Genomic DNA, 12,882 nt, shown 5'->3' on the forward strand with positions numbered 1-12,882 from the left:
CAGTTCCTTCAGTGCTTCAGTAACATTAGTCTAACTGAAGCTATATGATATAATTAGTTATTATACAATTTTACCGAGGAAAATGTATAAAGAGCAATTAAGGACACGTCTCCTTTCGTAGTGCACTTCCTGTTAAATGTACTTTCAGGTTTCAGTTTTAATTCTCTTTTAAGATGCATTAACACCGGCGGTGATTGGCCTCAGTTAGAACCATCTTTCCGGGAGGGGAGAACACCTAATTTAAAATAGTGCAAAACAAAAGCGAAGTATTGAACGAGAAGGACAAAGTGAACGAGTGATATCAACATCCTGGATGCTTTAAAACAGCTCTGAACGTTGATGTGATGTTGACTCGTGTCTCATGTTTCCTCGTCTAATTAATAAATGAACCCGCCTCCTCGTGTTTCAGGAGCTTCCATTGTCGGGCTCCGCTGTCGCAGGCGGAGGAAGGCCAAAGAAAACGGACCTAATTGAAAAATGAGACAAGACGCTTTCATGTCAGAAATAAAAAAAAATCCCGGGCCGTAAATAACGCCTGCAAGTTTCCACGGCTCTCGCCACGCCGATCACTGATTTATACTCACTGGAGAGAAGATTGATTTTTAATTTTTTTTTTTGGAGTTCAAACTATAAAGATTGTCGCTTCGCAACTGGTAAAGTTCCATCTCAGGTTCTCAGTCGGAAGGAGGAAATGAAATGTGGCTATAAGTTCACACTTCTGCTTTGAGACAAAGGCGCATGACGGAGGGAGCGACGCTTTTCTCCGTCGACAACAACAAATAAAAATAGCTGCTCGTTCGACCGACTTCACAGAGATGTGAGACCCAATCAAATTCTCTGGAACGTTCTGTCGGCCGATATTCTCTCTAAGTCAGACTTTCTTTTCTGCTTTCAGATGCCAGCCGCACACCTGTTTCTCTTACACAGAAACGAAACAGCAGCGTTTCATTTGACCTCATTTCAACGGTTCTGGCGAGAGAGAATTGATCCTCCCGGGACACAAAAAGGGGATTTTTTTATTTTATTAAAATTTTTTCCAAATTTCTCTTTACTTTGTGAATGAATTTTTTATGTTCAGTCCAAAATTCCAGCATAAAACACAACATGCCATTTAAAAAAAGAAAAAAAAAGAGCAGAGGATGTCCTCTTTAAAATACAGCAAGGAAAGAGAAACAGGAGAGCAGAGAGGTGGAGGAGAGAACATGTTGATGGTCCCATGAGGCTGAAGCAGGGCGAGGCCCCGAGTATGTAAATCTGCACTGTGGATGTGAATTACATAATTAAAGAAGGTAATATATCAGCCTTTATGTTACACGACTGTGTGGGAATATAACCTGGATTGTGGAGATGATGAGATGGGATTTATTCATGAGAGCAACGCATTAAACTTTGCAGCGGTGGGAAGAAAGTGAAAACATTTACGTTCCCACTTCCTCCTGTGCTGGTGGTATAAATAAACCCCAAACAATCACACATGCACGCTCTCGTCTCACTCCAGCAGATGTTGAGAAAAATACGAGATCGATTTCAGAGGCTCTCCACACCTGAAGGACTTTGGGAGCTTGAACACGAGCTGAACCCGGTTTGAAGACTGTGTCTGGTCCTGCAGGTATGAAGCTGTTTGTTTGGGACAAGTTGCTGTTGCTCCTGGATGTGGTGGCTTTTATTCCTTAAATAAATTTGACTTCTAACGACAGCGTTCTCCTCGGTCTTCGCATGTTCCTTTATTCAGGCGCAGTGTTTTATTGTGAAGGTGTGCCGACCGTCCCACCTTCATCACATCTTGGGTCCTCTATAGAAACGACCACATTCCAGCCCTCAGCCTGGATCATTGATGAAAGTTGGCGGAGGCAGTTGTTTGGCAGCGTGCGGGACGGTCATTAGACGAACCACCGGGCGACACTGTGACCAAACGGCATCCAGCCAGATGTTATGTTCACTTTCTGTTGCATGATAGTCGGGGACAGATTCTCTGACGGAGTCGCCATCCCGACTAAACGGCTTTTATTTAATACGCAGCTTTTTGATGGAACGTTTTGACATCCTGCTTTGTCGAGGGAGAATATACCTTTTGTGTCATAACTTTTGTACCCAGAGTCATTCATTTTGAAGCTTAGCTGCTACAGATATTTAAGCGTTGGTGGGTTTAATCGTTTGAAACGGAACCTATTGTTTAGGTTTCGGCTCCAAAAATAGATACTTGAATGAATGAAGAGGAGAACGTCTTTGCAAACAAAAAGAATATTTAAATCACTTTAGTGCCAGAATAATGGGAACACTTTGACATATTTGTGGGAATGGCGACTCCATGTGGAGCTACTTTGATTTATTTGGTGTTGGAGTTGAGTTTAGGAGCGGCTTAATGTTAAGTGTAAAATAACTCGATGTGCCCTCGCTTGTAGGAGGGAGAATACCACACCTGTTTAGATTTAAAACAACAAAAAAACAAAAACAAAGTGATTGCCTTTATCTGCCTGAGAACCTGAAGGCAACAGAAAGTGTTGAAAAATATGTTAAAAGTTACTACCTCTGCCGCTTCGCTTTAAATAGGAAAAATAGCTTTTAATTCAAGGTTTTTCTTTTCATTTCATAAGATAGTTCATATTTCTTGAAATTTCTCTGTCATTGTTCACATTAATTCTACATTGCCTTTCACACTTTAAAACTCCATCCGTCATGTTCAGCCTTGTTTCCCTCGTTCCGTCTCTCCTTGAATGATTGATTGGTTTGATTAACCTTTGCCTGATGTGGTCTCTCTTGCAGCCATGCTTTGTGAACCGACATTACTGAGCATGACCTTTGGTGAAGTGGAGGAGTTGGACTCTCGCCCTCAGAAAGCGTTCCTCAGTGCCTTCGGCCCGCCGGGAGCGGCGGCGGCCGCGGCAGGCCTCCTACCGGGAGCGGCGGCGGCGGCGGCCCTCCTACCGGGACACGCTGCCCTCGTTCATCACAGCTCTCCGCAGCAGGCGGGAAGCCCGGACCGCCGCAGAGTTTCAGACGAGCTCTACATCTCTCCCTTACAGTCTCTCGATCTGCACCGAGCCCCCCCGAGCGGCCAGATGTCTCCGGGGATAGAGATCCCGGCCCACTCGCCCTCGGGTGGCGACACGCCGTTCTTCGTCCCGTCCTTCTGTCAGAGCTTCTGTAAAAACTACAGTGACCTCCATATTGGAGGCGACCAGGTGCTGCCTCCGTCGGCCGGCGACGGTGAGCTGAGGGTCTGCGCCGATCCGCAGGCCGTTGGCCCCGTCCTCCAGCCCTCGGGGGATTCTCTCATGGGGCAGCCGTCGCAGGGGGGGCCGGCGTACCCCCCGAGGGGCGGTTCCAACCGCTGGCGGCTGGGGAGCGGCCGCGATCGCAGCTTCCTGCTGCAGGGCCGCGAAGGCCCGTTCTCAAACTCCCTCCTGAATCACTACCTGGAGCAGAAGATCTTGGACCTCTACCAGCACTACATGATGGAGAACATGGCGAGGGACGGCTCGGATTCCGACACGGCCGCCGTTTGCCCCCTGCTGGGCTCAGAGCTGGTCCTGACCAGCCTGGACCAGATCACTTTGCAGCTCAGCCGGGAGGGAAACCTGGAGGCCGGCCTGGCCAAGGATATGGTGCTGAGCTGCCTGCTGCGGGTGGCCAGCGACATGCAGTCCAGTGAGATCAGCACTCCCTTTCTGCAGATTTCAAATGAAGCCTCCAGGGAGCAGCTCGCAGAGAATAAAGAGGAGTAACCCCGGTGTCACGGAACCGTGTCATCCAATTCACTATTTATTGTAGCTCGACTCGGAAAAAAGAACAAAAAAAGGCCTGGCAGTGATGACAATTTATTTTTCCTTTTTATCGGCTCTTGAGAAGATGTTGAAAGCCTTTGTGTTATCATTAATTACCAGGAGAAAGTGCTGAATTGATGTACTGTGATTTTAATTTGCAGCGGCTCCTCTTGCTTCGCCGTTTTCCGTTTCTAAAGGACAATAAAGACAAGAACTGAAACTGATAGTTCTTCCTTTTGATTTCTAGCAACACAGACCGTCGTCAAAGTAAAGAGCGTTACTGATTTATGTGGGAGAGCAGATCTTTTCCTATACATTAATTATATCATTTAACAGGGAAGACGCTTTTAATGTTCTTTTTTTGACTCTTCGTATGAAAGTAAATCTTTGCTGACAGAATAAAGTTTCCCTTCTCTCATAATAAATTAGTTTTAGTTATTCCATCCACACAGTTTGGTCTTCATGATTCAGAATCACAACATTTCTGTGCAAACTTGGGAAGCTTTAAAATATGAACTTCTGGTTTTTTTCGCGCTTTAACCCAGTTTCCAGTGGCGACTCATGGACTCAGGGTTCTGACAGCTCGGCTCCCATCGTCTTCTCTCTTCATGTGTATTTGGGGGCTGATCAGTTTAACTTGTATTAACTTTAAAACTGTTTATAGCGCCTGAAGTACATCTAATGAGCTTAAGGATTTAAAATGTATTATTATTTTTTTTTTTACAAAATTACAAATTACAGTTCAAGGTCCAACATGATTGACTAAAACTGACTAATGAAGGGAAACTGATGCCGGTGAAATAAGGTTGAGAGATAAACTTCCCTTCCAGTGGGTGACCCTCGACTGAGGAATGTCACGTGAATATTTTTTTGACTTTCAAACTTCCTCACAAACACTTAATGGATCAGAAATGACCATCCCTAAAAGTCTGCAGTTTGACCAACGGTCACAAGGGGGCGGTATTGTCACCATACTTATTAACCTGCATGACTTTGACACGCGCCCTAAAACCCAGGGTCTGCAGCTCTGGAGCCACATGTGGCTCTTGAGCTCCTCTGGAGCGGCTCCCTGAAGCTTTCAGGTTGTGTAATGTAAATAAACATTTTTCATCTTTATTCTCTTGGCGTGTCATGCTGATTCTCAAAATAGATTTAATCTGCAAGGTGAAAACAGCTGAGTAAGGTGAAAGAGCTCAGTCAGCCAAAGATTTCAGGAAGAGAAAAAAAGGAAAAAAGAAAAGTAAAAAAGAAAAAGAAAGTAAAATAATTGCTAGTATATCTCAAACGACTTTAACCAATGGGAAAACCAGTTCTAAACAGCTAAAGAGGCCAAAATGGCCAAGATGCATAAAATAGTAAAAGTGGGAAAACCAATAGAAAGAACCCAACAAAACACTATGGCTAAAATTGACTTGGAATATTTTTAAATCATACCTATGACACTTCATTAATAGGAACCTTGTGTTTGTGTATGTATAGTACAGCAATCATTCAAAAATGTCTTTCTTCTTTATTTCAGATAATTAAGAGGCTTTGTGGCACCAGACAAATTATAGTTGGTGCAAAATCGTGGAAACGACTCTTTTAGGAATGAAGATTGCAGAACCAGGACGAAGCCCTTCTTTTCCCCCCATCTATCCATCCATCCATCCATCCATCCATCCATCCATCCATCCATCCATCCATCTGGACACAGACACAGCAGTGTGTGTGTGTCTATATACTCTCCCACCAGTGTATTTGTCGTTTCACAATCCTCCACGTTAAAATGCCTCTGTAGGACTCTATTCTATTCTCGCTCCGCGGCGCCGCCTCCTCCTGAGCCCACGTTTGATCAGCTTCCTTGTTTCCTGTCCGGAGAGTCGCAGGAGGAAAACTGTGTTTACGGAGCCGAGTACCGCGGTCGTGTGAAGTCTCAAGGCCGCCGAGACACACGCGTGGTATTTCTGCCTCTTTCCGTCCGGAGCACGCCAGGTACACGCTGAAGGAGCAGAGTCCTTTCAGACCTAAACACGCACATATAAACATGATTCACCCAATGCCAAGTGAGCGCATTCAAATAAACCGATTTCCACCGACCTTGGGAAAAATGAAAAACATGCTACATGCAGCATCTCTCTCACACTCTTTACTCACAAATCCTCAACTTCACCCAACAGATTTATTTATTTATTTATTTTTTTACTTTTCCTCCTCAACAGTTTTACAAATGTTGTCCTCTGTCTTTATTAGGCTGCAAAGGCAATAATAAATAAATAAGCAACAAGTTTTAACTTTTTGAAAAAAAAAATCAGTTGCAATTTTTCTCTTTTAGAAAAAGATTAAGGTCAAGTAATGAGGGAGAACCATGAAATAAGAGCAGGGACAGAGACGGATGAAATCCAATGGCAAGTTGGAGTGATTGAAAAAAATAGAGGTGGGGGGGGGGGCACTTCTCTCATGGCCTGGCAATGAAACTAACAGGGCGGTTGAAGTGTTGGAGTGTCTTTCAGAGGTTCATAAAGTAATTTCCTCGTCACAAAGAGCTTTTAACATGGAGGGCAGTAGAGGCAAGGCCACAAGATTTTATATCAAAACCAAGGTCCCCGTTACGCTCTCACTATTGTGGCTTTAATGCCTGTAGCACTCTGAGGCTGGGCTTTATTTAAAAAGCTTTTGGTATTTAGCCTTGTTGATTGGAACTGTCATGTACGTTTACTTACATTTCTTTTTTTTTTTTTTTTATGGGGCTGTGATTAAAAACACCTTGATTGGTCTGGTGACTATCGGGGATTTATTGGAGCTTCAACAACGTGGATGTCGGCTCACGTCGGCGAAAAAAAACCCACAAACACATACATATTGCATGTTTGTTTGTTTTTCCAGGAGTAATACGTGTATTACATTCACATGCACACAAGCGGAGTCGTGATGGACTGTAGCCAAGGGCACTTAATTGAATTAACATTTGTTCAGAAGCTGAACTCCCATTTCTTATTTTCAATAATGCCCTTGAGCAAAGGCCTTTTTTTTTTTTTTTTGTCTTCAAATGACTCCTACTGCGGCGAGCAAACGACTACCTGGAACGTTTAACGACAGCGCTGCTCTGTATCTGGCTGATTGACACCGGGACACGTCGGTGGTGGAACGGGAGGAGGCACATTTCCCGGTCAGTTAGTCGCTCAAGGTCTGCGGGAGCCGGCAGCGGTGCGAGTGACCTTGGTTCAGCCGGAGCAGACAGAAGGAGACCTTGAGAGCCGGCGGTGCAGCGGGATCCGGCTCTCAAAGAGCTGGGAAACATAATGTGTTCATGTTTGACTATTTATCACTGCACGCACCGAGTGTGGATGGAAACTGGCAGGAAAAAAAAAAGAAAGAAAAAAAAAAAAAGATTTTATCCACATGATCTTTTTTTACTATTAAACTTATGTATCTGACAAATCCTAATGGTTGCAGACATTGTGTTGCTGAACGGCTGGAAAATGCCAAGAAGACGAGGAGTTACGTCGACGACATGTTTGTATTGAGATGAAGGCGGAGTCGCAGACAGCGGTGGTCGGCGCCATTAAACACATCCCGGCGTTGCATTGCTGCTCCTTGAACACGTCACCATTTCTTCTTACTCGCTTCAAATCACGACACTGCCTCCGACACGAAGCTTTGCGTGGATCTTCCACGGTGCAAAAATGAGCCTCTCCCAAAAATGTGTACTTTATTACCGTAGATAATTACCTTAATATGGGAAATTACTCTACTAGTTATTTAACAAAAAAATAAGGGGAAAGCAACTCCTGATTGTGCACTAGCGTTAATGCTAAAGTTACTAAAAGCCGCTACACACTGAGCGACTTTCGGCCGTCGCAGACGAAGGAAAGCAATCGTAGGAGAATCGTTGGTCGTGGTTCTGCGTTAACAAAGTGAGACCGGTTCAAGGACAGCCGTCGTCATGGCGTCACGACCAAAGACAACCCGAGACAAAATTCTGAGAGAGTTTGGTATTTGGGGTGATCGCGACCCGTTGTGTTTAAATGTCGCGTGTGTTGTTGGAAAATGAGCGACAATAACAGAAAATAAGAGAAAACGCCAGTACACAGCAAAATCGCAAGTGTTAAATTAGGCATGTTAGAGTAAAGTGTTGAGGCTCCGGTGTTTTAGTAAAAACTCCTCTATGCTGCAGATAAAACTTAAAGTGCTAAAGTGGTAAATTGCAGAGTTAAAAGCGTTTAGCTCTATGAGTGTTACTTTGAACATCCACAGTAAATAACCCAGAGTTAAATATGAAGTGTCATAATGCATTGACTCCATCAGAGTTAATACGACACCAGCTGGAGTAAAACGCCCCCTAGTGGTGGAGTCAATATCCAGAGTTAACTGAGGCCCTAATAAAAGTATTCTGAAGAGAGGTAATTTGATACTACAAAAGAGTAAATTAAGTGTAAAATCAACATCATTGAGAGCAGCGACGTGCAGAATTGTTTAAGTTTGTTTAATGGTGTTTTATGATCTAGATTTTGTTAAATTAACACTTTGCCAGCTGAAACATGATGTAGCGTCACAGAGCTGATCGCTGCAATGCATTCTGGGAGTTGGGTTGGCGGAGTTTCAAATGTCTTTATTTGGGGTTATATTAGGCTTGTTAGTGTTGGGAATGATTGTGTTGTGTTTTGTTTTTGTTGCTTAGTTCATGTAGTTAGTTAGTTGATCTAGTTAAGTTTAATATTTGAAAGTTGGCAACCGGGATAGCAGAGGGTTTTGTGTGTCATGCAGTCCTGCCGTGGTGTTTCTTGTTCATGGGTGTCAAATCAAGAGCCTCTAGTAATTGTAGTTGGCTTAAAAGTAAATGTTCACTTACATGTAACAATACTGGGTAATTCTCGCCTCAATTAGAAATTAACTTACAAACTGTCACTTATTTTGAAATGTTACATTAATACTTTTAAAGTGTGACTTAAACACCTGGACAGTGTTGATTAGTAACGCCATCAGTAACTAAAGAGTGAACTCTAAACACTGATTTAGTGTATTTTCTCCAGTACTGATATTAAAAGTTAACACTGGGATACTTGGTTAGGTTACACTAAATGGTGTTGGTTATTGTAATTTAACACCATAAGTGTCTGTTGATAAAACTGTAAAAATGTTTCTTAACCAACACTGTAAGTGTTAAAGTTATTAACACTGCAAAAGTGTTGATAACTTTAACACTTTACAAAGTGTGAATTTAACACTGGAGTCATGGTTCCTGTATAAACCCTTAAACAGTGTTAATTTCAACTCTGACAGTCTTAGATTTACGATTTTCTAATTTGTTGTGTCGATGCTATCCAGTATTTACTTCAACATCCTTTTGCAAAATTGCCATCTCAACTTGGCCTCCCTTTCCGAGCAACAACTGCACCCGTAATCTCCTCCTGCTCTTTATTTGAGCGGGGATTTCTCTCCAAACACATGAATGTCACAACGGCGAGGCTCCGCTCATGTTTCTGGATCGGACGTGTCGCTCTGGCACAATCAGCTCGACTCGCGTACATCGCAGGCTGCGATTCAGCGTGGGGTTTTCATCGTGCAATCTGCACGCAGCAAACTTCACGTCGTGGCCCAACGTTAACTCGATCGGTGTCGTACGGTGTGGCGAGCTGTGAACCTAAGAGATGGTTCAAATCGATTGATGGGCTGTTTCCCGTAGAAGTTCAGTTGTTGGGTTTTCTCTGTTGTTTTCGGCACTTTATCAATAAAGTTGAATTGAATTGTATTAATAAAAGCAACTTCCCTTAAAGCCAATGCGAACAGAGAGTTCGCGGCTCAACAGCAGTACAACCACTATCATATATGACAAATTAACACTTTGTTATCAATACTGAGATATTAATCAGGTATTTGCGATTGTGACTGCTTTAAAAAAAAAAAAATAAAGGTGTTCTCATTATTCCCCAAACTGATTAGCTGTACTTTAGTTTTTAGTTTAGCTCTCTTTCTTCCCTGAGATCAGCTTTCGTTTGTTTGTACAAAAGGTAACTAAAGCAAAGCAGGAACAAAAGATTTTCTATTAGATGAGGTTTGTATTTCGCGGCCAAAAGGAGCCGCTGGATGTAAAAAAGGTTGTCGACCAAATAGTTCACTTCCTCTTCTCCCATGACTCCCGTCCTCCATACTCTGGCTCTGCAGTGGCAAAGAGGATTTTAGGGTGATATTCCCAGAAAATACATTTATCTAGAGGCAGGTTGTGTCTGGAATAACTTAATCCTTTAATATTACAATTGTATTATCTTCAAGGATTTCTGCAGAACACTTGTTTGATGGTGTCAGTCGGGGATGTTTTCCTGTTTTCCAGAAATGTATCTTAACTACGCAAAGAAAACTAACAAAAGAAAAAGGTGTTTTTTTTTTTGCTCCTCAAGGATCTTTGGGTTATGGTTGTTGCTCTCTTTATTCCGTTTTTAATCCATCCTTGAGTGCTAGAAACGTTTCAATCAATTATTTGGAGCAGAGAAATAACCGTCGTCACTAACAAATCTCCACAAGACTGTCTTTTCCCGCTATGGCCCAATTTCTACTTATCAACATGGACTCAATCTAATCGTTTAGGTGAAACGACTGAAGACGAAGTGCAGACATACAGGTGATGGAGTTTAAAGACAAATGTAAAAAAAAAAAAAGAAAAAATGCAATATAGTGCCTGCCAAGGTAGAAAAAGATTGTCTCCTATAAACAGGAAGTTCAACAAGTTCAATTGGCATTTGGTGAAGGCCTTGGCCTTGGCAAAAGCAAACATGTATAGAAAGCAACCGTCTGAATAGAGAGAGAAAATTTACTGGTACAAATAAGTTGTGAAGAGGAGGCAGAATGATGAGCGAAAGCAATTTTTCTAGTTAAGCAAGGCCAGTGGATGAACTTGAAAATGTAAAAGAAGGAAGCATAATTGGAAAGAACTTCTTCTCATAAAAGAATCAAGCATTAGATTAATTCTGGCAAAATGTGACATGCATCAGAACTTCAGGCAATTGTCACTGTTCAAGTAGCTGTCATGCCCTATTCTAAAAACACCCATACGGACGGTAACAAACCCAAATCAAAACAAGTGCAGAGACACGGTCAGTTTTTATGGAAAATGATTGTTTTATAGAACTCAGAGTTAAAGTTGTGAAGTTGTAGGGTGGTAAAACCTTTAATTTACACACAGACGTGTTCTTTATTCTCTTCTGTTTGAGTAGCTCTCACTTGTTCTCCACTCATCATCCGGGCAGAACCTTTCATTCTTCTGGCGTCTGGTAACTGTACATGTGATTGGTTAGAAATTAAAAGTGGGTGTGGCTGGTGCAAAAGAAGCGATTAAATCAAGTCACTGGCAATCACAATTTGTTTTCTATGTTCTCAAGAGCCCAGCCCACCTTTTGGAAAGCACTCCGTGTCGACGTGTGTGTGTGTGTGTGTGTGTTGTGTGGTTTCATCACAAAAACAACCACAGCACCCACTAGTGGCCCAACATGAAAACAATATCATTTTCAGCATTTCTGCAGTTTCCGTGTCAACATTTCTTTTTTCTCCAAAATGTTGCAGCGTAAACATGAAACTTTTTCTAAAATGAAAATGCAACAATGATTCATTTTCACTTGAAAGGTTTTATAAATTACTTCTTAGTTCTTAGTTCTTGTCACTCTGAGAAAACTTTATATTTCTTTTTTCTTTCTCTACTCGTGAAAGACAACATTTTACTGCACATCAATGACTTGACTTTCTATGAACTTGGAAATTTTATTTAAAATGATTTAAGTTATTTAAGTTATAGGTGCTCAGAAAACAGTCCAAGTTTAACGCAATTTAGAATGAAGCATTTTATACACGGTTCCAAAATGTATATTAAGAGATTTTAGAATGTTTTAGTCACAATTTAAAACAACTGAATCGACTTTTAAATGTTGCTGAACTATGAGGCATTTTGCACCGTGTGTTACTCTGGAGGTTAATATTTTGCATCGTGTATTCCGACGAAATATATTTATTTAACTTCTGTAATCCTTTAAGGTCTAACAAAATAAGTTTGAGGCAGATCATGACTGTCGTGATGAGCAACGTTATCTTCTCAGAACGGAGCACGAGAGTGGCGTGTTTGTACCAATGCAGCTGGAGCTCCCACTAGTGGCAGACTGATGCATGACAGTTAAAATTCATGGATGACACAATAACACACTAATATTTCTGTAGGAGGACATTTCACTGTTTTTACAGCCAGTTGAATGCTTCCCCAGTTACTTACATCCTAATTCCAATAAGTAGCCTGGAACTGTCGTCCCAGTTATTTGCTCATGTGAATTATAGTCTAAAATTCCAAAATGTTAAATTACATGCTGGAGATAATTCACTACTACTTTGTTTGTGCAACATAAAAAAAGTGTGTCTGAAGTTTAGATATTTATCGATAAAATCCCGATGTTTCACTAGGAAAAAGTGGTGGGAGTGGACCAACATGATAGGAAACGTGATGCTACTCCGTTGGCTCAATCTATGGCTGCACTGACTACACATACACATACTACAAAATACCTGGTCCCTGCAGTGATTAAACATGAGAACAAGAGCAAGTCGTTGTCTGCTGGTGAATCACATTCAGACGTGTGAAAATGTCCTTTGTTGTTGTTCAAGGTGTGCAAGTTTCAAACGGAGAGTATCTCATTGATGGATGTTAATGTGAATTCTGACGGATGTGGATGAAAAAGACCTGCCTTTTATGTCTTGAAATAAAGAAAGCGCTAAAACCATTTACTTTTTTTTTTTTTCTAAGTCAGTGCTTCACCTACCACTGTTTTCCACCGATACTAAGCCTTCCTCATGTGAGCTCTGCTTTGTTTTCCATTTACCCCCCACACGCATACACCCCCTACATCTTTCCTAGCTCGCAGACATTATTATTGGTGTCATAATTTACCTCCTTATGCAAACATGACCCTGTCCTCGATATGCTGTGAGGCTAAATATTCATACTGTAGTCACTGTGAGACCAATAAAGGATGAGATAGGAGGGACATAAATTACAGCTCCATTGCAACAATATTTCATTCACCAGCGCGCACACATGCATGTGTTACCTTTATTTCCAGAATAATACATACAAAAAGGAAACATCATTTCATGGGGTGACATA

At 41.9% G+C, this 12,882-nt stretch overlaps 1 protein-coding gene across 1 annotated transcript; it reads left to right on the top strand.

Moving 5' to 3' along the window:
• Positions 1-1,478: 1,478 nt before the first annotated feature.
• On the top strand, positions 1,479-3,982 carry LOC308119162 (TLR adapter interacting with SLC15A4 on the lysosome). Its single transcript, XM_080479009.1, has 2 exons — positions 1,479-1,609; positions 2,764-3,982. The coding sequence occupies exon 2, from the start codon at positions 2,766-2,768 to the stop codon at positions 3,723-3,725; it is 960 nt and encodes a 319-aa protein (XP_080335135.1). The 5' UTR covers positions 1,479-1,609; positions 2,764-2,765; the 3' UTR covers positions 3,726-3,982.
• The last annotated feature ends 8,900 nt before the right edge of the window (positions 3,983-12,882 follow it).

Source organism: Lipophrys pholis (genome assembly GCF_963383615.2).
Source record: "Lipophrys pholis genome assembly, chromosome: 13".
NCBI classification, from domain to species: domain Eukaryota; kingdom Metazoa; phylum Chordata; class Actinopteri; order Blenniiformes; family Blenniidae; genus Lipophrys; species Lipophrys pholis.